The sequence below is a fragment of the Harpia harpyja genome, chromosome Z, assembly GCF_026419915.1.
Source record: "Harpia harpyja isolate bHarHar1 chromosome Z, bHarHar1 primary haplotype, whole genome shotgun sequence".
NCBI classification, from domain to species: Eukaryota; Metazoa; Chordata; class Aves; order Accipitriformes; family Accipitridae; genus Harpia; species Harpia harpyja.
The window spans coordinates 5,347,306-5,374,013 of NC_068969.1; the positions used below are offsets into that span (position 1 = coordinate 5,347,306).

At 50.3% G+C, this 26,708-nt stretch overlaps 2 protein-coding genes and 1 long non-coding RNA gene across 8 annotated transcripts in view; 2 read left to right on the forward strand and 1 right to left on the reverse strand.

Moving 5' to 3' along the window:
• Positions 1-1,003: 1,003 nt before the first annotated feature.
• MON1A (MON1 homolog A, secretory trafficking associated) lies at positions 1,004-6,207 on the reverse strand. 3 transcript variants are annotated; one of them, XM_052778348.1, is made up of 6 exons: positions 5,989-6,207; positions 4,815-4,956; positions 4,071-4,538; positions 3,101-3,869; positions 2,843-2,990; positions 1,004-2,397 (listed from the first exon to the last, which is right to left on the reverse strand). In XM_052778348.1, exons 2-6 carry the CDS (start codon positions 4,939-4,941, stop codon positions 2,257-2,259), a joined length of 1,653 nt encoding a protein of 550 aa, XP_052634308.1. In that variant the 5' UTR covers positions 4,942-4,956; positions 5,989-6,207; the 3' UTR covers positions 1,004-2,256. The 3 variants fall into 3 exon arrangements, with proteins under 3 accessions (XP_052634308.1, XP_052634305.1, XP_052634306.1); XM_052778345.1 differs by having other exon boundaries at positions 4,815-4,995; XM_052778346.1 differs by having other exon boundaries at positions 3,101-3,866; positions 4,815-4,995; positions 5,989-6,206.
• Positions 6,208-6,456: 249 nt separating this feature from the next.
• The window catches only part of RBM6 (RNA binding motif protein 6), a 59,716-nt gene continuing 39,464 nt past the window's right edge, over positions 6,457-26,708 (forward strand). The window contains exons 1-5 of one of the 4 annotated variants that reach the window (XM_052775806.1): positions 6,457-6,538; positions 11,441-11,553; positions 13,602-14,943; positions 15,750-15,839; positions 16,819-16,888. In XM_052775806.1, coding sequence (XP_052631766.1) covers positions 11,510-11,553; positions 13,602-14,943; positions 15,750-15,839; positions 16,819-16,888 — 1,546 coding nt within the window. In that variant the 5' untranslated portion in view covers positions 6,457-6,538; positions 11,441-11,509. Of the gene's footprint in view, positions 6,545-11,440; positions 11,554-13,378; positions 14,944-15,749; positions 15,840-16,818; positions 16,889-26,708 lie in introns of those variants that run through there. The other 3 variants (XM_052775805.1, XM_052775807.1, XM_052775808.1) reach the window with 3 other exon arrangements.
• LOC128136383 (uncharacterized) lies at positions 16,900-23,352 on the forward strand. The gene is made up of 2 exons (XR_008233347.1): positions 16,900-20,856; positions 22,117-23,352. It is a non-coding gene; the product is annotated as an uncharacterized LOC128136383 (long non-coding RNA).

A 26,708-nucleotide genomic window follows, 5' to 3' on the forward strand; every position in this document is an offset into this window, starting at 1 on the left:
ATGCCTTGGCAGGCCAGCGCCAACCGGGTGGCCGTCGGAGGGTCCCCAGGGCTGAGAGACGGCTGCCAGCATCCCAGGGTGCGTGTGGGGTCCGGGCACGTCGGCACCCTTTGGCCCCTCTGCCGCAGCCCCCGGCCCCAGGGCCACCCGTGTCGACACCCCGACACGTGAAATCGCAGCTTCTGCGAAGCTGCCCGTGCTGGCACCACGCTGGCCGCTCACTTCCAGGCCGGCGAGGCAGCCTTCCTGGGAGCACGGCAGGCTCAGAACCGGGGATTCCAGCTGGGGGGGCAAGAGCAGGGCCAGGGCAGCCACAGCTTTGTGAGGAGAGCTATGGGGGTTATTTCTGTTGTGCCCATTCTTTGTCTCGTGTCCCTTTTCACCCCCCTCATCAAGGGCTGCCTGAGGTGGCAGGAGCTGCAAGCGCTGCCGGGACTCGCTGCTGTTCCCAGGGATGAAGGAAGATGCTTTACATCCCGATGCACGGCACGGATTTGTCCTCCCAGTGCCCTGTTGCCCTCGGGCAGTAGGGCTGCGGGCCCCAGCTGCGCACACAGACTTTTCCTCCGGCCGAGCAGGACGCTGCCTCGCGCTGCTGGGGGGACTTTGGTCCCAGGAGGGGCTGAACACACCGAAAACAGGTTCCCCTGCCCTTGTCACCTGGCCAGCCTCAGCCCTCCCAGGCTCCCGCCCCACGTTGTGCAAGGCCCGGCAGTTACGCTGGCCCCACGCCTTACCCAACAGCTCCTTCCTCCGTCTCCCGCTCGGTTTCAACATTATCTGGCCCTGGCCAGCTCGTCCCAGGGTTTTCGCCGCTCCCACCCTCTGGCCGGCTCTGCCTCCTGCCAGCACAGCCCCGGCTACCTTGCACTGCTCCCCGTCAGCTTTCCCGGCCCCCAGCAGGTCCCTGGGGCTGGACTGCACCATACCCAAACTTGGACCAAACTTCCCCCCCAGCTTGGCTCCCCCCAAGTGGACACGCATGAACATGACGAGACTTGACTTAGGGTCCAGATAATGTTTATGAGCAAAAGACAAGCGATTACACTCTGGCAGGAGCATAAATACAGGAGCAGAGTCCCTGCGCTAGCCCTGCCAGGTCCCTCCCAGCTCCCTCGGTGTGTGGGTGCCACCCTGGTGGCTCTGCCCCTCCTCAAACACCCACCCCAGTGCTCGGCTGACAACCCCAAAACATGGGGTCGGCCTGTGCCCGCCGTGCATTCACGGGTGCTCAGCCCCACACCAGTGCCCGGGGATGGATGGGGAGGAGGTGGCCCCCATGCAGCAAGCTCAGCATAACTGGCTCGAGGGGCTGGGTTTGGGGGACAGGTAGCCCTGCGCCAAGGGGAAGACCCTCCTTGGGGCTGGGGGGGCACCAGGGCCCCATGCCAGTGGGGTCTCCAGGGGGCTGTGCTTGAGCCTCCCCTTTAGGGTCCGCTGCCCGGAGCCAGCACCATGAGCCCACAAGCACCCCGATGGGCACCCCGGTACCCCAAGTCTCTCTGGGGCTGCTGTGTCCTCGTGGGGAGGTGGGCAGGACCCTGCTGTCCCAGCCAGGGCAGGCTGACCCACCACCACCCTGCCTGCCAGGGACCCCAGGGACAACCTTCTCAAGGCCACGGTGGGAAGGGTCCAGGCTCACGCAGACACCAAGGGGGCAAACCTGCCAGGGCAGGGCTTCGGGACTGCCAGGGGCTACCTGGCACTTGGGGGGCCTGGCTCCCCCAGGGCAGGGAGAGCAGCCGTGCATGCCCCAGGCCAGCCCTGTCCTCCACCTGGGTGGTGTCACCCACCATCTGTGGGCACAGCAGCACAGGGGTCCTCCGAGTGCTGCCACATTCTCCCCCGGGGACCCCCACCCTTGGCACAGCTGCAGGATGGCAGAGAAAGGAGGGTGTCAGGCACAGGCAGCAGGTCCCAGGGTCTCAGCTCTCCTCCAGCAACCCGGGGTACCAGTAGCCCCACTCCAGGACCCCCACAATGAGGGATGGAGCCAGGGGCTGCAGAGGAAGGGCAGTCCCCCCAGCTGGGGGCATTGCCTGCAAATGAGAGAAAGTCCTGCTCACCCCTTCCCCTGGCAGCTGTGCAACCCATCTCTAACACCCAGGTTGGACAGTCCCGTGGGTGGGTTTCCCCACGCTCTGGAGTCCCACCATGCCCTCTCCCCTGGACTCACGGCCCGGGCTTCCCCGGGGGACAGGCTCCCTGGCACAGCAGGGGCTCCCCCGGCTGGCACCATGCCCTGGGCAATGCCTATCAGTAGGTCTGGGGCGTGAGGATGAAGAGTCGGTCTTCCTCCTTGCGGATCCACTTCATGAGCTTGTTGACAGCACTGATGGCACCAGCCTTGGTCCCCAGGGGACTGTAGCATATGTAGAGCTCGAAGGCGCTGGTTACCTGGGCAAAGAAGGGTACATGCTGGGAACACGTCTGTGCCCCACTTGGGGCTGGCACCGCATCTTCCCTCCATGGGCTACTGCGAACAGGCGCAGGGGCTCCGGTGCAGGGACATATGGTGGCAGTGGGGTACCCTATATGGGGTTTTCTCAGAAGTGGGAGGATCAAACACCAGGGTGGGTTTTCTCAGTGGCACTGGGGAGTTCATGACAGCGCACGGCACAGCCCTTGGTGCTGGAGCTCACCAGCTCCTGCTGATATCCCTGCCTGTCCCTCCCTGGCACAGGGGTGCATGGGAGCAGGCTCACCCACAAAAGGACCGTGCATGGCCTGGGGGCCACCCTGGGGACCATGGAGCTGGTGCTGCGTTGTGCCACCACCCCCTTACTCCACCATGCAGTACCGGAGAAGATGGGCTCACCCAAACCCTGCAGACAGCCCTTACCCACGCCAGGAGGTTCTCACGGGGGCCTGTGAAGTAGATGTTCTTCAGGGGGCGTGAAGAGTTGTGAGCCCGGCTGTGGAGGTACTGGTAGAGCCCCAAGAGCCTCTCCTTCTCCTCCTCCCGCACGTAGGGTGCCTCAATCTCAGGGCTGCAGGAACACAGCACCCCGTTAACCCCCAGGAGAAGGGGATTCGTGGAGAAGGTTTGCCCCACGCCCCACGCCACAGCCTTGGCCCGATGGTTCCCTGGGGGCCTCACCTGGTGAAGAGCCCAGAGCTCTTGGACTTGTAGATGAAGTGTCGGAGGTCGGGGATGCCCACCTGGGCGACGCTGTAAAAGGGGGTGCGCAGGGCCTCCTGCAGAGCGTGGTGCACCCCCCGCCGCCGCAGGCGCTCCTGGAAGCGCCGCTTACAGTCAGAGACGGTGAAGAAGTCCTCACGGTCGGTGGAGACCAGCAGGAGGCACAGGTCCATCTCCTGCTCCAGGTAGGAGATGTGGGCATGGAAGAAGCCGCTGGAGTTGAACTTTGGGAGACAAATAGGAGTCCAGGCTTCGCCCTCCCGAAAGGAGGAAGAAGAGCTGATGAGGTTGAAGAGCAGATGGAGGTCAATGGGGTGGAGGAACTGATCCTTCTTCCTCACGAGAGACACCAGCTGGTTCCCTGACAGAAGGATGGAGAAGACCAGGCTCTTGGCCTTGGCCTGCTGGAGGCTGGTGCTGACAGCGTCCCGGACACTGGCGGCCAGGGGCAGGCAGCGCACGGCACCCATGAGGAAGCTGGGGTCGTGGGCCATGAGGTCCAGCAGGTTGTCAGTGATGCGCTCGGAGCCAGCCAGGAGCCTGCGCAGGTCATAGTTCTGCTTCTGCTGGAAGATGTGGTTGAGCTGGGTCCAGGTGAGCAGGCTCAGGATCTGGTAGTAGATGTAGAGCAGCTCGTGGGCGATCTCCTGCTCCGACTGCCGGGTCCGCGCCACTGCCACCAGCACCAGCGGGCTCCTCCGCACAAAGACCACCTTGTAGCCATCTGCTTGGGAGGGAGTTCCCCGGGGGGCCGGGGACAGACCTGTAAAAGCCTGCCTCCCTGGGGCTGCAAGGGGGAGCCAGGCTGCAGCCTCCCCCCAGCAACCAATCTGCCCCTGGGGACAGCTAACGTGGCCCACGGTGGCAGGGGCACGGCGCCGGGCAGGCCGTGACACCTGCCCTGTCCCACTCCCCCCCAGGGCGGTACCTGCATGGATGGACCGGATGGCGTTTTTCTCAGCCTCCAGGAAGGACACCAGGGCCATCATGACACCCATGGTGCTGGAGAGGGCCTCCTCGGAGCCATAGCGGGAGTACACGGGCTTGCCCGCCTCGCTCAGCACAAAGACGTGCTTCCGGTGCATGCGCCAGGCGTCCATGGTCACATCCTCCTCCTCCTTGCCCGACAGCACCGAGTCGCGGCGGGTGGTCTGCGGGGACGGCTCCAGCTTCCCCTCCTTGCTTTGCCTCATCTCCTCCTCCAGGTCGAGGGCTATGCCCGTGAGCTGCGTGCTCAGCTCGCTGAAGTCCTTGCTGATCTGCTCCATGCTGGTTGGCTCGGCCGGCTCCCCCCGCCTCTCCTCCGGGCTCCGTGCCGCGGCCGCCCCGTCCTCGGGACTCGTCAGGTCCTCATAGGAGCGGGTGTGCACGAACATGGCTCCCTCCTGGCCCGCCCCTGGGAACAATGGGCTGTGCAGCATCCGTCCGCCTGTCCCCCATACTGAGGCAGCGGGTGGACGGAGGGTGCAAAAGGGACAGGGCTTTGCAGGGAGGGACCTGCCCTTCTCTCCCCATTCCGTGGCACCCAGGGTTGCGGGTCCTGCTGGTGGGGAGCAGCCAGCGGGCCCGTCTCCCCCTGCCCGCGGGGCTGCGAAGGGCCCAGCCTGCATAATGAGGAGCTGCTTTTTTTTTTTCCCCTCGCTTACCCCTGCGGTGAGCTCTGCCCCCATACCTGGCTCCGTCCCCTGCGCCAGCCCTGGCGTGGGGCTCTCGGACCGCTCCGCGTGCTGCCCATCTCCCGGTGCCAGGGACCCGTTGGGCACTTCCCAGCCTTTCTTCTTGTGGACATCTGCAGCCATTCCTCGGGGCAGGACCTGCATGTGACCCACAATGTCACCCCTCTGTTCCTTCACCTGCAAAATGGGTCCCGAAACGCTCTGCTCTCGAGCGGGGCCGTGCCAGCATCGTCGTCTCGATCCCGCTGGCTCAGCAAGCACCACCGAGCCCTGGTGAGACGTCAGGAAAGCCGCTCTAATCCAGCAGGATTTCCTCCCTCCCGCGGCCCCAGCTCTTTCCAGCCCCCCGGCCCCAGCACCTTTCATCCAGGCTTGGCCCCGATTTCCCCCGAGCGCTGGAAAAGCCATTCAGCCTCCCTCCGCCGCGTCCCAGCAGCGAAAGGAAAGGGAGACGGCCCTGGATGGGGCTGGTCCCGCACACCGACAACCCCAGAGGCCTCATGTTTGCCAAGGGCGGGTTTTATGGCCTTCCTTGGCCTGGATTAGGTGGCTGAGATGAGACCAGGCTGGTGACGCTCCTCCTGAGGCCACGGCTGCTCAGATGGCCCAACCTCCTGCGAGCAGGGTGCCCTCTCAAGCCCCTGCCCGGTGGGTCAGCCCTCCTGGGCACAGCCCGGCCGTGCCCCCAGCCCGCACTTTGCCCCCCACCCGGGACGGGGAAACCGGCCCAAAAGCGAAGGCAGGCACACAAGGGAAAGCAACAAGAGGAAGGCAGGCTGGCCCAGCACCCCGCGCTTCCGAAACCAGCCGCGGCTTCGCTCCGTGCTTCGTGACACCTCCTGCCCCCCAGACCCAAGCCCGGCAGGTAACGCCGCACCTGGCGGAGCCGGAGCCCGACCCCAAAAGCCTGCAACACCCCAACAGCCCGGGACGGTGCCGGGCTGCGGATTAGGGTCCCGTCCTCGCCTGGCCGGCTGCACCACTGCCAGACCGCTGCCCTTCCCCGGAGCTCCCCCCCTCCCACCGCGGATGAGGGTCTCCCCGTCCCGGTCCCGGTCCCGGTCCCTCCTCCGCCCCGGGGAGGGTCCCCGCTCCCCGAGCACCGACGTGCCCCGGGGAAGCGCCAGCCCCGAGGACCCCAGCCCCGAAGGACAACGCGCAGGGACCGACCTTCGCGGCTCCTCCCGTCAGCGCCGGAGGCCCGGGCGAGCGGCGCGGCGGGGGCAGCCCGGCAGCCCCCGGCAAAGGCCTAGGCGGGGCGAGGGGGAGGACGACGACGCCGCCGGCGGCGGGCGGCCGCCTCCCGCCCTGCCCCCGGCCCCGGCCCCCGCGGTGCCCCCGGCATCGCGGCACCCCGGCCCGGCGGGAACCGCCCCCCGCGGCCTGCCCGGGCCCGGCCTCGCCGCCCCAAGGTCGGCCGCCGGCCCCGCGGAACCATGGGAGCTGTAGGCGGCCCCCGCTTCCCCGCTCCCCGCCGCCGCCCCTCCGCGACTACAACTCCCGGCAGGCCGCGCCGGCTCCGCCGCGCGGGGCACGCTGGGAAACGGAGTCCGCCCGTAGCCCTTGCCGGCGCGGGGCATGGCGGGAGCGGTAGTGCGGCGACCGGCGGGGACCGGACTCCGCTTCCCAGAGTGCCCCGCGCGCGGGGCGTCGGGGAGCGGAAGTTCCGGTTTCTCGCTGTGGTTGCGCTGGGCCTGGCGCGGCGGGAGCGGCGGCGGCGGTGAAGGTGAGGGGCGGCCCCTCACCCCGGTGGCCCGGCCGGGGTCTCCCGGTGCGGCGGGGGTCGTGGGCTTTTGCCTGGGGAGGGGAGCGCGGGTGCGGGGTCTGGCGTGGGGCCGCCGGGGTGGGGGAGCGGGGGCGGCGGCTCCCGGGGATCTCCCGGCGTACGGGAGGGGAGCGGGGACGTCTCCCGGCGTACAGGGGCGGGGCAGAGCCTCCCGTACGGCCACCCGGAACGGGGAAGCGGTGGGCCGGGGGGGGGGGTTGTGTTTTTGGGGTGTCCCCTGGGATAAAGGGGGGGGGGTCTCAGTGCCGAGAGAGGGCGGCGGGGCGGGAGTCTCCTGAGGGTCTCCCGGGATGGGGAGGTGTCTTCCCGTGGGGCTGTCCGGGGTAGAGGAGTGTCCGTGGGGGGAGGCCGTTCCTAGGGGCCACCAGGGATAGAGGAGCAAAGGGTTCCTCCTGTGGAGTCCATCAGGATAGAGGCGGGGGTCTTTGTGTCTCTTTTGGGGTCACCCGAGATGGGGGGATAGCCCGAGGCGGAGGGCTGCCTCGGCTGCGAGCTGTGAGGAAGCGGGTCCTGGCTCCGCGGCCCCGAGGCTGGCTGTGGGCTCAGTCTCCTCGTCGGAGCCCCGCGCCCCAGCTGGGCCAGGGGCCGTGGGCTTGGGCAGCTCGGTCCCCGGTATGGGAGTACCGTGGGGTGTCCCGCACGGCTGTGCCGAGCGTTGGGGCCTGCCCTCTGTGTCGTTGTCAGTGGTTGTGGTGTTTCTGGGTATCTCTCTATTATTGTGAGGCCCTGGTCAAAATTAGGGCTTCTTTCACACCATGTCACATGCCTTTCCCTGAAAAGCGTCTCTGAACACTCGTGTTTTTAAAAGGGATGGACAAAAAGTGGGCTGCATTCATGCTGGGGTGCAGAGAAAGGTGATTGGAGCTGCCGCTGGGAGCGTGTTAGCTGATAGTAATCCCTAGTGATGGGCTAAATGGGATTTTGGACTGTAAATAAAGGCTTAGGTGGAGGCAGGATGTGGCCTGGCTCATGCTGGAGGCAGGTAGAGGCCTGGTAATGCAGTGGTTGCGAACTACTGGGAATAATAACGCTGACCTCTCACGTTTTGTTTTTTAAAACAATTGGCACCACAAGAGTTTGGTGGTGTTGCTGATGTGTGGTGTTAATTTTGGAAACGCTGCTGAAGGTGGAATACGCTTTCCTATCCCAGCAGGGCGTTGGTGGTGTGAAAGTCTCTCCCAACACTCCCTAGTTGGGAATGTGCTCATGAAATCCTTTGGGACAGGCAAGGTCAGGATAGTAATGGGGGGGGTGTGTGTGTGTGTGTTTAGAAATTCACCTAATTGTTTCTAATACATGTTTTTAAAAGTATCATACAGCTGAAAAGCACACACATCCCCTTTTTTTAAGTCCAAACCTCCAGCCTGACACCTAGAAGAGCTGAAATAGTTCTCTCCCTCCGCTTTCAAACTTCAGTGGCACGGTTTTGATATTTCTTCACTTCTGGATTAGACATCTTCAACTTTAACATTGGAAATAACAGGCTTTCTTGGCTACTTGCAGTTTCCATAGCTTGGAGAAACATTTTCTTTTGTACCTCCTGTAGTACTTGAATTTCACAGTGGCTTTTTCCTTTCTTCAGTCTTACAAAAACTTCACTAGGCACAGAAAGTTGTTCCGCAGCAAATTACTTCCTCTGTTCTTTAAGCATAGTCTTGTGTGTAGTTATGTGTTTGATTTTCTCGTGGTCTATAAATACCAAGTCTGGCAGTCTTGGCAAAATCTGTTTGGAGAGAAGTTGTGAGTATCGGAGTATTTTTCTGAAAATAGCATCTCTTTGAAACTTCACCTTGTCTAATCCGTCACCAATTTCTCCTCTCTTCCCCCCAGATTTGGAAAACAAGGTGCAAAGTTGGGTGTAAGTTGGTGAGGAGATGCTCGAGGACTGTGCTGGCATTCCTCACTCTGCCCCTTGCCAGAAATCTTTAATTATTCCTTAAGAAGGCCAGCTTCTTAGTCTGGCTCAGTTGCACAATTCTGATGTACGATGCCATTATTTTACCATAGTATGATGTAAATTGAAATAAGAGATCCAGAAGAGTCTGCCGTCAGGCTTGACACGTGCAGTTTGGAAAGTGGAACTGGGAATGTCCCCTGAGCGGCAGTGCCAGGCACTGGGCTGTCTGGGGGTGCGCTGAGGAGGGCAGGGGCACAGGCCTGAGGAGGTCCTTGGGTGTAATTGCCAGGGAGCGTCCGGAGCTCCATCAGTCTCTCATGTCTGCTGAGAGGGCTGCGGGACCATCGGTCGTTGGAGGAACTAAGACCACAAAAGAGCTTCCCCTCCTTTGAGTTGCACCTTCTGTATCTTCACTGGAGCTGAGGCTTTGCCACCAGGAAATAGAGCCAGCTGGGATAGGAGGAGGGAAACGTAATGTGTACTTTCAGTATGCATATCTGCCCTCCTGAATATTCAGTATAATTGTAACAGCTAATTATTGTCTTAAAAGATCTCTGAATCTGAGCTCTGTTAGTAACTGGACCACGCTGTGCGTTTTGCGGCTGCGTTACTGTGTCACTCTGAAGAGTCCTTTGTTGCCGTCTCCTTCAGATGTGTGGTTGTGACTGAACTATGGCAAAACTAATTGATGCACAGTTCCTAGCACTTGAGGGTGGATTTTTGCCGTGCTTTGCTGTTGGCCTGGCCCCAGCCCCAGGCTCTGTTGGTGTGTCTTTGGCAAACAGCCTTACTCGCACTGACCTGTCTCCCAGCGTCTGCCTGTGAGCAGGGAGGTGGGAGCTGAGCTGGCTGTTACCTGAAGGGTCAGTCCTGATGGCGTCTCATCACAGCGTGCGCCTTTTGGAGCAGTTGTAGCAGGGTGTACCTTCAGGAGATCTTGGCATTGGTGGAAGCCAGTCTAAGAAGTTTCTGTCCCTGTCCTGCAGTTTGCTATCACCTTGTTTTGTGGGGCTGGGTAGTAAACCGTACTGCTGAAATAACCTGGGTTGAATATAACTCTCTTCGGAGGGTCATTTGTGGTGCAGACCCAGAAAAGCACAAGTTGGCACAACTAACACGTTGCGCATTGCCAAAGGCAGAGAGGAGGGAGCAAATCGTATCAGGCTGAACAGGGGACTGTCAGAGCCAGTGTTGCTGCCTGTGTTATTGAACCGTGACCTCATACTCATGGATGTTGCTGCATGGCTCTGCTGATCTATGCCAGGCCTGATATCAGTCCAATGGTATTTTTTTCCCTGTCTGATAATTTGAACGTTATATCCAAACATTTCCTAGCTGGCAAAGGATTTCTTTTTTTTTTTTAAACATCGGTGAGCTTGTTGACTTAATGAGAACTGGAGTGGGGGAGGCAATCCAAAAGGGAAGAACAAGAAACACCATGTCTGCAGGCTGCAAAAGATTATAGATAAAAGGACTGGCTGATGACAGCCACCCGTAATGATGACTGCCATAACCACCTCTGTTTGCCTGTCCTCTCTGTGGAGGGTATGGTGTCAGTTCTCTTAGATTCACCTCCGAGAAAGAAAAAAATGATAGAGCTTGTGGAGGAAATCTTTGGGACCAGGGAGGTGCTTGTTGCATCAAGAGCCATGCAAAACGTGAGGAGACCAGTGTTCTCGGGCTTGAGTGGCCAATTGAATGAACCTGTTTCTTTGGAAATGGTGTTACAGTGGATGGATCAGTGGTGGTTGTATAGGTTGCCTTCATCAGCCATCACACCCTTGCACACTGAGGCCTGCCAAGCCTTGCTGTCCCTGGCTCCCACGGCTGGTGATGGACCCTGGCAGCAGTGGGTAGTCCCTCTTGGCAGGGCAGCTCCATTTAGCTCCTTGGCACAGGCGGCTGCTGGCAGCGGCATCTGGAATCGCTCCCTGGTGTAAGGTCTGTCATAACCTCTGTCAACCTGCCACCCATACGGCAGCGCTGGCCTTTGGAAATGAGAAGAAACAGGATCTTGTGTGCTTTTCTTCAACACCAGCTGCTCTAGACAGGCCTGGTGCTGACTGTACTGTCTTCTGTTCCACCTAACCACTGCAGTTAGTTTAATCCTGCTTTTGAGCTGCTTTGTAAGAGCATGTGAGTCCCAGGTCTCCTAGCCTTGGTCTGGTGGCACGGCAGCCCTCCTGAACCACTGCAGCTGGACTAGCCAGAGTAGGTTTGACACCATCAGGTTGCTAGCTACCTCATTTTGCTTTACGCTCTGCTGCAACCTTTTTTTTTTGGGAAAGATGGAAGTAGTTCCCATTTCAAGTCCTGGCTTTGGCAATCACCAGGAAATCCTCACCTTCTCCGCTGGTGGAAGTGGATGAAATTTTAGAACTCTCTTGAGGCAAGTGTTATTTGCGGCACTTGGCTTGATGAGGGCAGCGTTGGAAAACAGTGCCTGTAATGATTTATTGGCAAAGCCTACTCTGTTATCTATGTACTTTTGAGGGCAGAGTAACCATAGTAGACCAATGGTAGTGATCGTTTCCTCGAACAGCAAAGAGCTTTTGGCAAAAATAGTTTGGATTAAACATTAATTACAAACTGTTGTTCGGCAGCGGTCCTCGTTGTTTGTAGATTGTGGCGTTCTCACGTTTCTAGCTGCACTCCAAATAGTGTCAGACAGCACAGTATGTTGGAAAGCTTTATGTTAATCAAAGCAGATATCAAATTGTTTGCCCACCCATATTGACAGTTTGATTTCAGAAGTCATTTGACGCTTGCAAATTTGAACATGGAGAAACGCAACAGTTAAATACATTCATGCCTGAGTGTGGTCTTGTATATTTGTGGATCCTGATCGGATGTTACTCAGGCCCCTTCTAACCAGCAGTGTTTTCCTTATGTGATATGTGTTCTTTGCCTTGTGGCTTATTGTCATGTTATTTATTCAGCAGGTTGTGCTGTCTTGGTGTTCTTAGAGTGAATTAACTGTTTCTGGAAACGTACCAGACAAGATAAAAATGTGGGGAGACCATCGACAAGGCAACAGAATGGGGTCTTTTCGGTAAGCATTTGAATGTACAGTTTGTTTCAGCAACATTCTTAAATACCATAAGCCATAGGAACTTTCTGTCTGTCAGTATTTCTGCGCATCCTCCCGTAAGCAGACTATTTTGGTAAAAGTTCTGAGGTCTGTGTGGAGCTAGGTGTGATTGCCAAAGAATAGGTACATTAAGTGACAGTGTAACTTTCTGCATTTCTGTTTTTAATTTCTTTTTTTTTAACAACAGCTGCTTTTAGTATTTCTATTCCTTCTCCACACCACCTTTTCTAGCGATGCTTAGTTTAGCTGTTGTAAGCTAAGGTGATGATATGCCATATGGATTTTGGTGCTATGCACTGTTAAGACCTAGAAGAGAAGCACCTAATAGTGTGATGTTGATTGTCTTCAACCTTCGTGCTTGCCTTAACTTCAGAAATACTGTCACTTTCATTGCACACAGGATTTTATGAAAACTGTGAGAGTTTAGTTCTCTCCATGAGTTTAAGTAGATCGTATATCCCCATGTTCTTGGTGCTACTCCTTCATAAGACATTTTTGAATGTCACTGGAACTGTTTTAAAGATTCATACGCAACTGACCTGCACAGCCTGATGTTTTGCTTAGTTTACATTCTTCTGGTTGTTACTAGGCCCTGTGTTTGCAAGAGGGCTCCAGGTATAAAAAAAAATAAATAAAAATGGAGGCACCAAAAGCTAGGGTTTTCCTCTGTTGTGCATAAATCTTTCATCCTTTGCTCATGTGTCCACCTCAGTTACTTGAATACCAGCATGATAAAGGTACTTCCTCATGGCATACCTTAGGTTTCTGCAACAAGAATACTTCAAATAATTGTCTAACTGTAATGTGTTGAGAAAGCTGATGACATTTGAGCTCTGAAAACCAGTATCCTCCAGAACATGTCTTAACGGTATTGATGAGGGAGTGATTGTGTTTTGTGATGATATCAGTAGTGCTGTCCTGCTGATTTTTAAGGGGATTTTATTGGCATCATTCTTTACTGTGTTGGGTGGGGAATTCTAACCTTGAACCAAGTTTTAATTACTGTTCTACATGGTGGTGAAACAGGGGCGTGTAGCTTAGGAAATCTGTATATGGTTTGATTAACTATGCAAATGTCACCTTGCATTCTGTTGGTGAGTGATTCTGGAGTGAAACTTGAAGAACAACATGACTTGCTGTAGTTGCTAAGGAAATGACCACTGATTTGGGTAGCATTTGGTGTTATTTTAAAATGTGTTGATATTTTTTTATTCTGTTTTTTTGAAAATGTATTGGAGCCTCGCTTAGATGAAAAATCAGGTAGCTCCATCTCAAAAGAAAAAAAACCAAACCTCACTGGGTTTTGAAAAACCGTCGTAAGAGGAAACCTCTTCCTGAGTGGTTTTATGCAGGTATCAGGAGAGCTCATAGCTATAGTGTTGTAAACTCGGTGTAAGACAGCCAGTCTGGAGGCACGAGCACAGGATCATCTTGAATGTTGATTGTTGGCATATTCCTGTGAGGCATCCTTGAAGTCTGAACTGATAGCTTTCAGCATTTTGCCAGTTTAGACTCCAGCACAAGGAAGCATAAATGAGTCTCTGTAGTATGTTAATAGAGCATGTTTGGTAACCTCTGCTTTTATGTGCCTCAGGATGACGTGTTAAGTTAGCTGTTTGTAATACTGCCCGGAGAGCTTAAGCTCAAGTGGTTCCTTGCAGGCGTGTGCTGGTGATGCTAATGAACAAACAAACACACCAGCTGGTGGAACCTTGAACAGCTGCAGAGCTGTGTGCAGTGCAGGACTATGTGGATTGCTACCATCATTAACCCATTAATATTGCAGGTATTCCCTGTTGAGTGCTTCTGGAAATTGTGCTGAAATGGGAGCACCCAAGTTTACTTTCTCACACCTGTCGTATGCTGCCTCATCTTAAACTGCCAAACATCAATATCTTCTGCGGATCTTAGACTGTTACACAACTCTATAAAGTTTAGAGAAGAATGTGCTGCTGTGTAGATTTCAGACTCTAAGCACGTTATGAATAATACTGTCTTTATTTCTACAGTGGGAGCCAAGAAGAAAGGTTTGCTCCCGGGTGGAACAGGGAATATCCTCCTTCCCTTGATAGTCTTGCTCAAGAAAGACACTCTGGCAACTTCTCTGGCAGAGAATCACTTCCTTTTGATATCCAGGCACTCACAGGCCTCCTCAATCCTCAGTTTGCCAACAGAGAGGAACCTTCTTTCAGCTTTGGAGCTAGAGATGGACCACGTAGTGACTTCAGAGGCGGGGAGGGGCACCATGATTTCAGGGGCAGAGATTTCCCACCATCTGACTTCCAGGGCAGAGATGAGTCTCAGATGGATTTCAGAGGTAGGGAGCCACCCTCTTCTGAGTACAGGGGCAGGGATATGTATTCTGGAGACTTCCGGGAGAGAGAAGGGCCACCTATGGACTTCAGAGGTGGGGACGTTCCTTCAGTGGACTACAGGAACAGGGAGACATTCCGTATGAACTACAGGGATAGGGAAGCACATAATATGGATTACAGGGGCAGAGATGAACCTCCATCAGACTTCCGGGGAAGGGGGTCTTTTGATCTAGACTTCAGAGGTCGAGATGGATCTCATGCAGACTTTAGGGCAAGAGATGTGCCTGAGTTAGACTACAGGGGCAGAGAGCATTCCTATTCAGACTTCAGAAATAGGGATGTACCTGATTTGGACTTCAGGGGTGTGGGCACCTCTGATTTGGACTTCAGAAACAGAAATGCACCATCATCAGACTTCAGAAACAGGCACAGGTCCCGATCTGATCAGGATTTTAGGAGCAGAGATGTGGCTCCTCCTATGGACTTTTCAGATAGGGAAATGCCTCCCGTGGATCAAAGCCTTGTAGATTTTAGGCGCAACCAATCTACTGTACCTTTAGCAGAAAGAGAGGGCTCTGGTTTAAGCACCAGCAAGAGAGAGGAGTCTGCACTTGGTCTAGATAGAACTCCCTTTGGTAGCCAAAAAGGAGAATTTCAACATTCAGAAGCACCAGCCAGAGAAGAGGAGTCACTTGGACTGGGTCTTGAAGATGACACTTCACACAATTTTCAAAATAGCCGTGGACCTCTTCCTACTCTTCAGGACCAAGAGGAGCAACCTCAGACCTTTGCTAACAAGCAGCAACAGCAGCAGCTTTCTGGGGGGGAGCAGCAGCAAAGATCCGATTCTGATCTTGGGTTAAAGGGTGAAGGTGGCCTGGATTTCCTTGGAAGGCAAGATACTGACTACCGAAACATCGAGTATCGCGATGTGGATCACCGGCTGCCAGGGCATCAGATGTTTGATTATGAACATGGCAAGTCCTTTTCAGAAGGAAAACCCAGCAAAGATTCTAGGCCCTATAAGAGCCTTCAGGTAGGTAGTTTTGTCAATTGATGTTTCTGTTAAATGCATGTTGGCCAAAGAATGGAAGGAGCTGGGAAGGAGTCTTCTTTTCATATCCCATCAGTTCTATCCTAATTCACTGTCCTTCTCCGAGATCATCCTCAGGCTCCAGGTTGTTTTAATGGGCACCCTTTCTATCTCAGAAATACTTTCTTCTCAAGAGAAATGCGATTTAGCAATTGAGAATTGCTAAATACGTAGAACCAGATTTGGTACAGGAAGTCCCCAAGTTGAATATGACCAGACAGAGGGAGGGTGTTGGGGGAAATAGTATACAGAATAACTTATTTTGTTATATTAGAATTTACTTCGTTGTAACCGTTCTATGTTATTTTCTCCTGGACATTGCTTATGAGCACTACCAGAGAGAAGCTACTGGCTTGGGTGGACCTGTGTAGAACAGTACAGCTGTTCTCATGCATGCTTTGTTCTCCTTCAGAGTTAACTTTGAAATCTGAAGGTAACGATAACTACTGAGTTAATAGCTACTATTGAATTTGAATCTACCACTGCTGGAAAGCAGAGAGAGGTGATTTGCCTGTTTTATTTTCCTGGACCTAGATCTCACGGTACAGCTCAACGAGCATATAAGAATCTAGCAATACTAGTCCTCCAGAGCTCTGAATCTTAAACAGTGCTGTGGTTAAAGATTTGAGCCAGTCTGCTTATGGGCCTTTGCCTTTGAATTATACCCTGCTTTATTTTGTTACTGTCTGTGTATCTTGTGAGCTAGCGTATCTCATTTGTAAAAAACATCTTGATTGTGTAAACTCAAGGACCAAGATTACCGGACCTGTCCTAAATACGTGAAGCCAAGCAAGCTCATTCGGCTAGGAGGAGTGCCTGAAACTGCCACAAAGGATGATGTAAGTGGGATGTTTTTAACCCAAAAACTTCTATCAAGGGTTTCTAAAAGTAACATTTTTAAGCCTGGTTAATGTAGTTCAGATGGTCTGTCATTTTCCTAGGGGAAAATCCAGATTTAGAAGTCATTGCAATGTTATCTTTTATCTGATTATTCCAGGTTTTGGGGAGTCTGGAAGTGATGAGTTTTTCTGCAGTCACATGTGGGGTGTTGATGGCTAAAAGCCTTGACTCCAGACTCTTTTTAACATGCCTCACTTCCATCATTGCTTTATATATACACCAAATATTGTTATTAATTTGTTACTACATTTTGGTAACTGTGTAGTGTCAAAGTGAACTTGTTCATTCTTAGTTACTTGAAATTGCTAAAATGAGATCTTATAAAGATGGAAAAGATGTCTGCTGCTACTGCTGATTTTAGTAAAAAAAACCCCCAAAATAATTTAGGCTACAAGGTGAAAGAAGCTCCCTTTCCAAAACCTTCCACTTTGAATTAGGATTTTTTTTTTGGTGGCATTTCCAGACATGAGAACATCTACATGCAATAGTTTTTGCTGGGGTTAGCTGTTATGATCAGAGCTTCTGAGGCTTGATATTGGAGAACTCATGGCAGAAACTTTGTCCATCAGAGGATGATAAGACTCAGAACAATCACCCCATCTCCCTTGATTTTCTTAAAGGCACTAAGATATCTCTGATCTTAGATCAGGATCAGAGGTGAACTGTCTGGCTGAGACCAGCATAATAAACCTTTGCACAGTTGAATTGTGATGTAAATGGTGCTTAAACAAACACCAAAAATACTTCCCAAAACTCAATGAACAGTTGTCAGGTACTGCTGTAACTTAATCAGTAAAATGTGTCAGTTTGTAACTAGAAAGGAAAGAAGTCTTGGGGAGAAAGAAATGTACGTTAGCAAGTGCTTCACTTTTCGAGGTTTGGTTTTGGAGACTGAAGTGGATCTTGGTTTTCCTGTAGATTCTCAATGCTTTCCGAGGGCCTGATGGGACACCTGTGAAGGACTTGCGACTGAAAGATTACAGTTCAGGTGAGAATGCTTTTCCAGTGCTTCTAGTTTCACGTTTACAAAAGGGTATTTTTTTACACCGATACTCCCTTAGGCAGTTTGGTTAAAATCTTTGGTGACATAATTGCAGGTATTTTTGAATGAAAATGCCCACTGAGTTTTGTAGTTTGTCCTCCTGTCTTCAAAACTGATGGCTGTGCTCGCTGCTACTTTGGAGGTAAAGCATGTGTCCTGGTGCCTGTAGAGAGATGTAGGAGCAGCAGGAAAAACAGTAAGGCTGTTCTAATAGCCATCAAGAATAAAGTCAATACTGACATGGGACAGCAGGTTAATACCTCAATAGATTTTTAAAAAATTATTATTAAATCCTTTTGGATTGTTCTACATCTTGTTTTTGAGATGGTCTTATTGTGGAACGTGTCCTGCACAGTGTCCTCAGGAAACCTGATACATCCTAACATTTCTCCTTCAGTAACATGAAACTGTTACCCTTCTTAGACATGAAGACAGGTTAAAAAAAGAAAAAGTAAGTTTTACAAGCAAATATCCAAATACTGGGTCTGGATGCTCTTCCTCATTCAAAGAATAAAGTTTTGCTGTACTTCTGATCAGTATGTATAGGATTCTGAAGAAAGAAATATTTTACAAGGCTGCTTTGTGAGAAAGTTGTACTGGAACAAAGATGTGCGATGGTAGGAAATGCAGGGTGAGTCCTGGGGATTGGTTTGGATAATACTGTAGGAAATACCTGGAAACCGTTGGGATTTTGGTTTTGGTTTTTGTTTGTGGTTTGTTGTTTTTTTTTGTTTTTTTTTTAAACATAGGAAAGCAGAGGCTTCTACCTTCATCAGTGCTTTTTCCTATTACCAGTACGGGTTGCATGTGAAGCAGCTGGAATTCTTGATGTCAATATATTATATAAAGGCTTCCTATGTGTTTAGTAGCTGGGGAGAGAAACTGGGGCAGTTGGGTATTTCTCAAGTATATTTTTGTTTCTGGAAGCTGTCAAAGGAGATTTCACAACCTTCTCATGAACCTTTGAACTAAAGAACACCCCTGTGTCACATAATCTGGTCTGGCCCAACAAGCAGGTCTTAAGGGACACAGTCAATCTTTCTTGCTTCCTTTCCTCTTTTCTAAGCATAGTACAGCATGGCTGTCATCACCCGCACAACACTGACTGCAACCCAATAATTGCAACATGCTCGTTTTTCACCTGTGCTGATGTGATTTGTCAGGGTTTTGGTTTTTTTTTTTCTGAAACACATCACGTTTCAGTAATAAATCAGCTTGAACTGGGAATCTCTTCATAGGTCTCTTGTGTATGGTATTAGGACTTACTGCCCTCATTAGAGAACTGTTGTCTCCTCCTTCCCATTCCCCATTTCAAAGGCTACTCAGGATGAGAAACAGTGTCTGAACTTACATGCAGCAGCCCTAATATCTGCTGGTGGTCACATGTAATAAGAGGGTTGCAGTTTTCTGCTATCCCTCTAAAAGCTGCATTTTCTTTCAGTCCGTCTCCTCGGCTGCAAAGTTGGGGTTTTTTTGAGTTTTTCTGGCCATTGTGGGAGAAGAAAGAATGAAGTTAAAATTAGCTCATATTTTATGAGCTATTTAAAGCTGTTCTTTAACTCTGTCCAGTCAACATCAGTAATTTAAGCAGTGTAGCACTATTCTAGGTTACGTGGATGCTCCAAAGACTTTGTTTTGCATTATGTCCTGAGGCTGCAAATGCAGCTGCTAATTTAAACAGCTTTCTGACCCTTCTTACGCAAGATGGGTATGTCTAGGACAGTAAAAGCTTCCTGAATTGTGAAAACTACTTCTTCAAATTGAGTAACTAGAAGCTGTAGTAAATTTAATCCAGCTTTTTGCATTAGGTCATCCTATAGAGAAGTGTGTGAAATTGAATTCATATTAACTTCTGAAAAGCTAAGCCTGTTTGAAACTAGAGGCCAGTCATGGGCTAAACAATGCTTTTATGATGGGGCGTGTATGTAAATATTCATAAGAATTAAAAGCAAACTTGCTGGATTACACCTTGGATACACCTGGGCCCACTGGCTGCATTGCTGTTATCAGCTCAATGGGACGATGGCAGCCTGGCTCAGAAGAGTGCGTGCTAAGCCTGAGTGGGTTGTATATTTTTGAGTGCTGTCCAGAAATGTTAAAAATAACATTAATCATGAGTATGCATGTTGAGTGTGTTTGAGAGAAGAATGCCTGCAGCTGTTGGAGAACAATAACAACCATAACAAATAACACGCAATTAACTCAAAATAAGTGAGGTTCGGATCAGTTTCACAAAAAGATAATGCTTATCATAAAGCTTATCTCAGCAGCTTCAACATGATGATTCCACTGTATGAGCTTTCACAAGACTCTTTCTGTTTTGGGGGGAAAATATATGGTTGATTTTTCTTGGAAAAAGCAGCCCAACTTCTTTATAAAGCCCTTTCTTTTTACATACTGCATATGTGCTAAGGGAAGCATATTTTCACTGAAGGTTGTGCTGAGCATGGAACACTGTTCTTAATATACCTGGTGTGATTTTGGTACACATTCAAGCTGTTTATTCTTTAGGTTATTTTGTCTCTGAACCCCACAGACTGGAATGGTGGCTAGATTTTAACAAGGTAGTGAAAGGAGAGATGTTAAGAAATGGCATAGTAATTCTATTTAAATCAAAAAGGCATATATTTACAGCCAATGATAAAATATCGAAGTCAGACTTTATAGTATTAGTATACACAAGGTTAACTTGTAATTTTCATCAGTTAGATTTTTGAATTGATGTGTGTATATTCAGACTGAAAGTATCAGATCTATTTGTGAGGGGAAGAGGACTTCTTCCAATGTCATGTGTAAGCCTTGGCAGAAATAACTGTATTAGATTGTTGGCTTATCTTTCAGCTTGCCTTGTGAAGTGTGTTTCGTCATGTCTGTTCAATTAATCATTACAAAGGGTTAACCCTGAGGTGATAGTGGAATCTTCTCTAAGACCATTGACTGCTTTAGTATGCAGTATCTACTGGTGCCTCTTGCTGCCTCATGTGGAGGCAGAGCTGTGGGTGTGCTGCTGCTTCGGTAGATACTAGTGGTGATGACTTGTCAGCAGCTGTCTGAGAAGGGGTTGTCAGTAATGGCTTGTGAGCTCCCCAGTCCCATCTGAAGGTAGTTACCTCTGCTTGCTGGGGTCAAGGCTTTCATGTGGCTTTACAGTGTGGGCCTCCTTCTGTGGAGCTGTTAGTGCAGCATGTAACAGCACCAGCCTACTCGTGGCACGGTGTCTGTCATTCCCCTATTACTGTCTGTGCGCTTGCGTTCGTGCTGACTGCCAGGAGCTTGAAACCAATACCTTTTGACCTTTGAGGAATCTAACATGAACACACCTTGTCCTGGTTTTGATTTTGATCATATTTTAAACTTATCTCCTGCCTGATTCTCATCAAGCTTTATTTCTACTTTCCTGACTAATGTCAAACATAAGCCAAGTCTGAGATATCATCTTGAGTGTCTGATATGCACAGAACTCTTTGGCTGAACACACACGTATGGCCTGGAGAAGAGAGCACACAGAGCTATCTTTATCTTAAAGAGCTGCTTATTATGAGTCGTTCACCCTTAAAAGATGCTGCAACAATGTCCAAGTAATAGGTGAAAACATGAAGCATACTCTGAGCCTCCTGTTCAAATTATTCTCCTGGACGCAGTCTGCAGTGGGACAAGCTTGGAACATGTGTTTTCCAGCCAGGATTCATGTTAGGGTTAGTACCACCAGTTGGGAAAAGCTGTTCAGGGAAAGCGAGCCTGAGAAATTGCTGGCAGCCCATGAGGCTTTTCTAGCTTACTCCGCAAGCCCATCTGGGGAACCGAGAGGAGTTTTTGCTGAGCTGGGAGAGCATGCTGGAGAATGGACACACTAACCGAGATGGAGAGCAGCATGTGCAGAGAGGAGCTCTGTGAAGCAGACCTGGAGGGACCAGGTGAGCTGGATTGCAATCAGAAGGAGTGGTGAGGTCTACCCCAGCCCCTTTATCTACCCTCTAAATTAATGCAGCACTTCAGAAATTGGGAATTTGGGTTTGTTAACCCACTTCTGACCCTTCTGAATTCTCACTTTTGAACCCAGGGTGGGGATGTGGAGCGCGATGCTGCGCTCCTGAGGAGCAAAGCAGCCATGGAAATGGGATGACTGGAGCAGGGAGGAGTTCTCTGAACAGCAGTAATGCTTGGGGCCAGAGGGATGTCCACGTGGATACAGGTGGCTGATGCTAAAGGACAGGCATCCTCCTGTGGTGGAGGTAGATGCAGGAAATGTAGTTAACCTGAAAATGTGACTAACCTAGAAGCTACTTCATGGCAGCTGCCTGCTCTGTTTTGAAAAGCTTTATTTTTAGCAAGTACTGTTGGCACCAAACATACTTTATTGCTTGCTTAGCCACCTTCTTGCACTAGCATTTAATTTTTGTTCCATTTCTCCAGACCCGGCCCTTATGTGGTGCTTGGAACTGCCCCCCTTATCCCTCCCTTTGTTAAACTTAAACTGCCTTGGCCAAGCCCTAGAAGAAACTGGATTACCTTGCTTGTTGTCACAGAGCTCTGCCACATTGCTGCCCTGTTAAATATTAATAAGCTCCTTAGATAAACTTTTAAAAGGTGCTCTTTTTTTTTCCTCCAAGTGCTGTCTTATCTGCTATATCACAACAGTGAATTCTTAGTTTCAGGAATATTTCAGGAAGCCTCTGAAATTTAAAATTGTATTCTTTAGTGTTGCATTTTGCTAAAACTCATAATCTAAGGTCCAAAAGTTTACACTTAATGATGGAAAAATCGGTACAGATTTTTGAGTGGTGCACCTCTCCATACTAGGGATAAGTTCTCCGTTTTCCATGGCTGGAGTGCATCCTAAGGCAGTGGGATTTCCTCTTCCTTAAAGCAGAGCTCCTGTTGTGGTAGCAGGCATGGCTACACATTTGTCTGGCCCACGTATAACTGAGTCTTAGCTCCCTCACTGTAGCTGTACATGTGGGTGGGGTTTGTGCTAATAATGCTCTTGGAGGTCAGAAGCACTGGTGAAATACTGCGCTTACCCCCAGCTCCTGCATGCCACAGGTGCTGTCGTGCTGCAGCTTCCAACCATAGGTAGGGCTGGAGAGCTGAGCTGCTGCTCTGCATGGGGAGGGGATGTTTCTGGAAGTGTGCAGCAGAACTGTGCTAAACTGAGACCTTTTGTTTCCTTTCAGGAGTGATGCAGTGCCCTTGGGGAAACCCCTCTGAAGGGTGGATTTCTGGCCAGCTAGTGGCTTCCTCAGAAAGAGGGCTTGGCACCAACCCTCTGGAGTTTGATTAGGAGTAGATCCCACAAGGACTTAAATTCTTTGGTTTGGTACAAAAAACATGCTGTGGGTTGATGCGAGATCTCTAATACACACTGTGGCACAGAGGTGCATCTCACCAGTTGTGCTAATTATACAGAAGACAGCTTGGCTCACCACCAAGGCTGGTGCTGATGCACCACAGGAAGAATAATCTCCTGTTGCTGTGTTTGATGCTTTGCACAGTGAAGATTGTGTGGCCCACTCTACTGCATCAGCCACAAATAAGGGCATGCAGATCTTGGGCGCTTGTTGAGAGCTGAAGTGATCATCCGTGAGCTCACAAGATGCTGTAGCACATGGAGTTTCCTCTTGAGGCATGACCAGATCACCCGCTCATCAGCAGAGTTCTTCAGTCTGCAGGGGCTCACCTTTCAGAAGCTGGGGAAGTATCTTCAGCACTCATGCGCATGAAACAATTGATTCTTTTTTGTAGCCAGAATAGTCTGGTGAGGACCAAAAAAAGCACTTAGTTGGAATTAGTCCATGGCCGTCAATACCAGTCCTTGCCAGTTTTCCCAGCTGTGTGGGCAGTAGGCTTTTGGCTAGTCTTGCTTGATTTCATGGCAGTAGTGCATTGTCTTTTGGAAGTAAAAGGCATTCTTGCCCTTTCCTCATCTGTGATGTGGTGGCTTAGGAAATAGGAAGTACAAATCTGTTTTAAGTCGGTGTTTATGATAGCGATCAACCTTGGTTCAGGGTTATAGGGCCTGTTCAACAGAAAAGGCAACAAACACATCCATCCATAAAACATGCTCACAGCCTTTTTGACATGCAGAATCCTTCTCCCTGTAACCATTTTTACAAATGTGCTCACCCTTTTTGCATCTCCAGCACAAAACTTCAAGGCTTTTCACAGTGTGCTGACATTATTGCATCGATTGCTTTTCTGAGTCATTTCTCCTAAATGACAGATGATACATCCTGGAGACCAGGTTGACATTAGCAGCACTTTAAAACCAAGTTTCTGTCTGCAACACCTTCCCAGGTATGCAGCTTCCAGTCCTCTCCTGGAGTTTTGTGATGGCTCCAGCCTTCCTTGGATTCCAGGTTTCTGTACAAATATAATGTAATACTTTGTCTTTAATAAAGCTACAGTGTGTATGATCTTAGTGTTGTGGGTTTTTCCCTCTGTTCCTCTGTGCTGCTGTACAAACTACCCTCCTTCTGGGCCAGGAAGGGTTGACAGCTATCTGGGGCTCTGCCTGTTGTAGTTCCTGTAGTTTATGGGGCTGCATGTGTCTGCCTTTGAGGGCATCTCAGGCAGGTCCTTTCTGAATGGAGGGGGGAGGATGGACTGTGGTGCTCTACCTTTCGGAATATAGCTGCGTTTCACATCCTGTGGTTTCAGTGCTGTTTTCTTCTGCAGCGCAGTCATGAATGAGTGCGTAAGAGTGTACTTTTTTTATACAACAGGACAGTACGAAGTGACAGGCCTCTTTGCAGCAGCCAGGTGTGGCTTGTAAATGCTTGGCCTTTGAAAGGAATTGGGGATATGGCTTGTTGCAGATCGTCCTGTTTAGTATTCAACAGCAAGCTTTTCTGGTACAGCTCTTCAGCTTTAGTAGCTCTGAAGACCAATTTATCTGTGCAGTAAAGAGATCTGACATATTTATGGATGCTCAGAATCCACCAGCTGGTATCGAGAGAGCTCTCGGTTTTGGCTTCTGAGCTTGTGTTAGCATAGATAGATTGCTGCCATTCCCTGCCGTGCTGCGGTGGTGCCCTCCAAGTTTTCAGACTGTGCGGACAGCTTTATTTTCTCTGCTCGCCACGGAAGGCACTACGCTGTTGCCCATCCTCACTGCAGTGGCAGGACTCACTGCATAAGCACAGATACAGCCACTGCTGTGCATGTTCAGGAGCTCCTGGCTTCTTGGAAGCATCAAGTGTATTATGCCTGCTAATAATAGTACACTGTAATAGTGTAGGGATACAGAGAAGGCCCTGTGTTTTCCAGTATTTTCTTGTGCTGAGGTTTTCACTCTTTAGTGTGGATGACCTACATCTGCATCTTTCCTTAGAGGAAACAAAAACTTGTGCATGGGGTTATGGGCATGTTGCCAAAATGTCCCGCAGATGAGGTGGCTCTTACTGTCGACCAAGGAATAACAGATTCTCCAAGAACAGTGTGCAAAATCCTGTCTCCACTGCCTGAGCTGTGCAAAGGTCAGTGTGTGAGATTCCTTCAAGGGATGCAGAAGTCTTTCATATTCACTCCCTACTTTATGCTGTAGTTGTCTTTGAAGCAATAGAACTTTCTTCTCTAACATGGATGAAACTCTGTAGAGAATTTCCCCACCTGCACTCTGCTCTGCCATGCTGTCTCTGGAGAGAGCATGCAGCAAGAACGTCCTTGCTTCAGCAGGCTGGCCATGGCTCTGCTTTAATGTGCTATCTTGCTGCATCCTAGGAGTGCCCAAAACTGCAGATGCTTTTCTTCTGTGGTAGTTCTGTCTCATCCTACAGGAAAAAACCACAAGTGAATTGTTGTTGGGATGGTTGAGAAGCTCTCTGCCTATGGAGACTCCATCATTATCATCTTCTGCCCTCAGGCTGCTTGGCCCCATCTGGCAGATGCAGGGACCTCCACCACGTTTGCAGCTGGCCCAGCTGTCCAGTTTAGCATAGTGTCTTTTGGCAACCTGTTATACAGAGTTATTTTAATAGGAGGCCATCTTCTTACCTTACAGGCCAGAGAAGAGAGAACATGTTCATATTGCACCACAGCAGACAGGGGTTTTATAGCAGTTGTTTTTGAGAAGGCAGGTGACGGTTCACCATGGAGTTAGGCATGTAGATGTAGCACTTAGGGACATGGTTTAGCGGTGGACTTGGCAGTGTTAGGTTTACGGTTGGACTTGATCTTAAAGGTCTTTTCCAACCTAAATGATTCTATGACAAGGTTACCTAATGCCTTAAGCTTGTAGGGGCGGGCAGTAATGTGACTTACTGCATGCGCGTTCCTAGAATCCAGGAGCTGGATCACCTCTCGAATTGGATGCCTTTGTCATCTTGCCATCGTGCCTTCTTTCCAAAAGTATCTTTGGTTTGGCATAGACAGGGCTGCTGTCGTTAAGTGATCTTTTCACTTGGCCTCCTAAAACTCCAGAGATATTTTTTTGATGTCTTCACGCTGCTTAGAGCTGCTATCAGAACAACATTATGGTTTTCCTTTATTTAGATCTTTGACATAACAAGCTATCATGAAGTAACACATTACTATGTGTCAGTTGTTCAGTAGAAACCGTGTGTGTATAGAAACAAGTCTTATTTTAAATCCCAAGTCTTTGATCTTTTTTTCTGAAGCCAAAACCCAGTAATTTTAAGTTAGGCTTTCAGGATTTTTAGCCAAACCATGGCATGCTAACAGGGACCTGCTACTTGTTGTTAAAATTCACTTCACTAAAACACATCTGTTTCAGAGGCAAGATATTCCTTATTCAAATGTTTGCAGAACAGCTTCCTGGAGCTCTACGTGTGTCCTTACTCCTAAGTATTAAGCGATCGTGCCCATTTTCAGTGCAGAAAACAACTGAGCTTGCTTTGGGAACATCTATAAAGGATTGTGTATACATAGAAACACTTAAGGGAAAACAGAAGTTCTCTGGATTTTATGTGCTTGCTCTCCTTCTGTTCTCCTACCCATCGTATATAGCCTGTGGTACTGTAGACTTGTGCAGCTGAGAGGAAGTAGTTAAATAAGGTAGAGAAGTCCTTTTACACAGTTGACCTAAAACACAGGGTGAGATGAGGACATGCATGTTTTATGGGTATGCTGGGGCCAAAATCTGGATGAGTTCAAGTGTTGGAGGACTGTTCCTCTTGGAGAGTTCATTTGGACAGTGTAACTATGCTGCAACATGTTCAGAGGTTGCGTGGGGGGAAATACTGATTTCTTTCCTTTTTGACAGAGTCTGTCTTGATTACATGTACTTCTGCCAAAACATAAAGCACCTCTTATTCCATTCTACTTTTTTGTGGATCCCGAAACTGTAGTATTGTATTAATCAGTAAGTGAAGGATCAAATTAAGAAGATACCAGGATTTACATCTTCATGTGAAACCTTGCATATGAATTTGGGCCACCTTTTTGGTTTGTGATTTTGCTTTGCTGGTTTGATCACTTTGGTTTTACTATTATGACCTGAAGAATACCAGTGGGTGTCCGAGAGCTCTCATTCACAAGGGGAGGACAGTTTACCTTGGGATGCCTGTTGTGCCAGTTCCTGCCATTAAGTGCCTGGCCCCGTGCCTCTGTCAAAATCCCCTGTCCTGTTTCTGCTAACAGCAGCTGAACTGCTACATTCTGACAGGCAAACTGCCCGAAGGCTTCAGAAATAAAAATATGCAAGCTCAGCAGCTGACACAAAGAGCTGAACCAGCCCTACAGAGGAGGCAGGGAAGAGGCACAACAGTTGGTGGTAGGAGCTTCTTTAGCTGCTTCCCCTTTAGAGCTA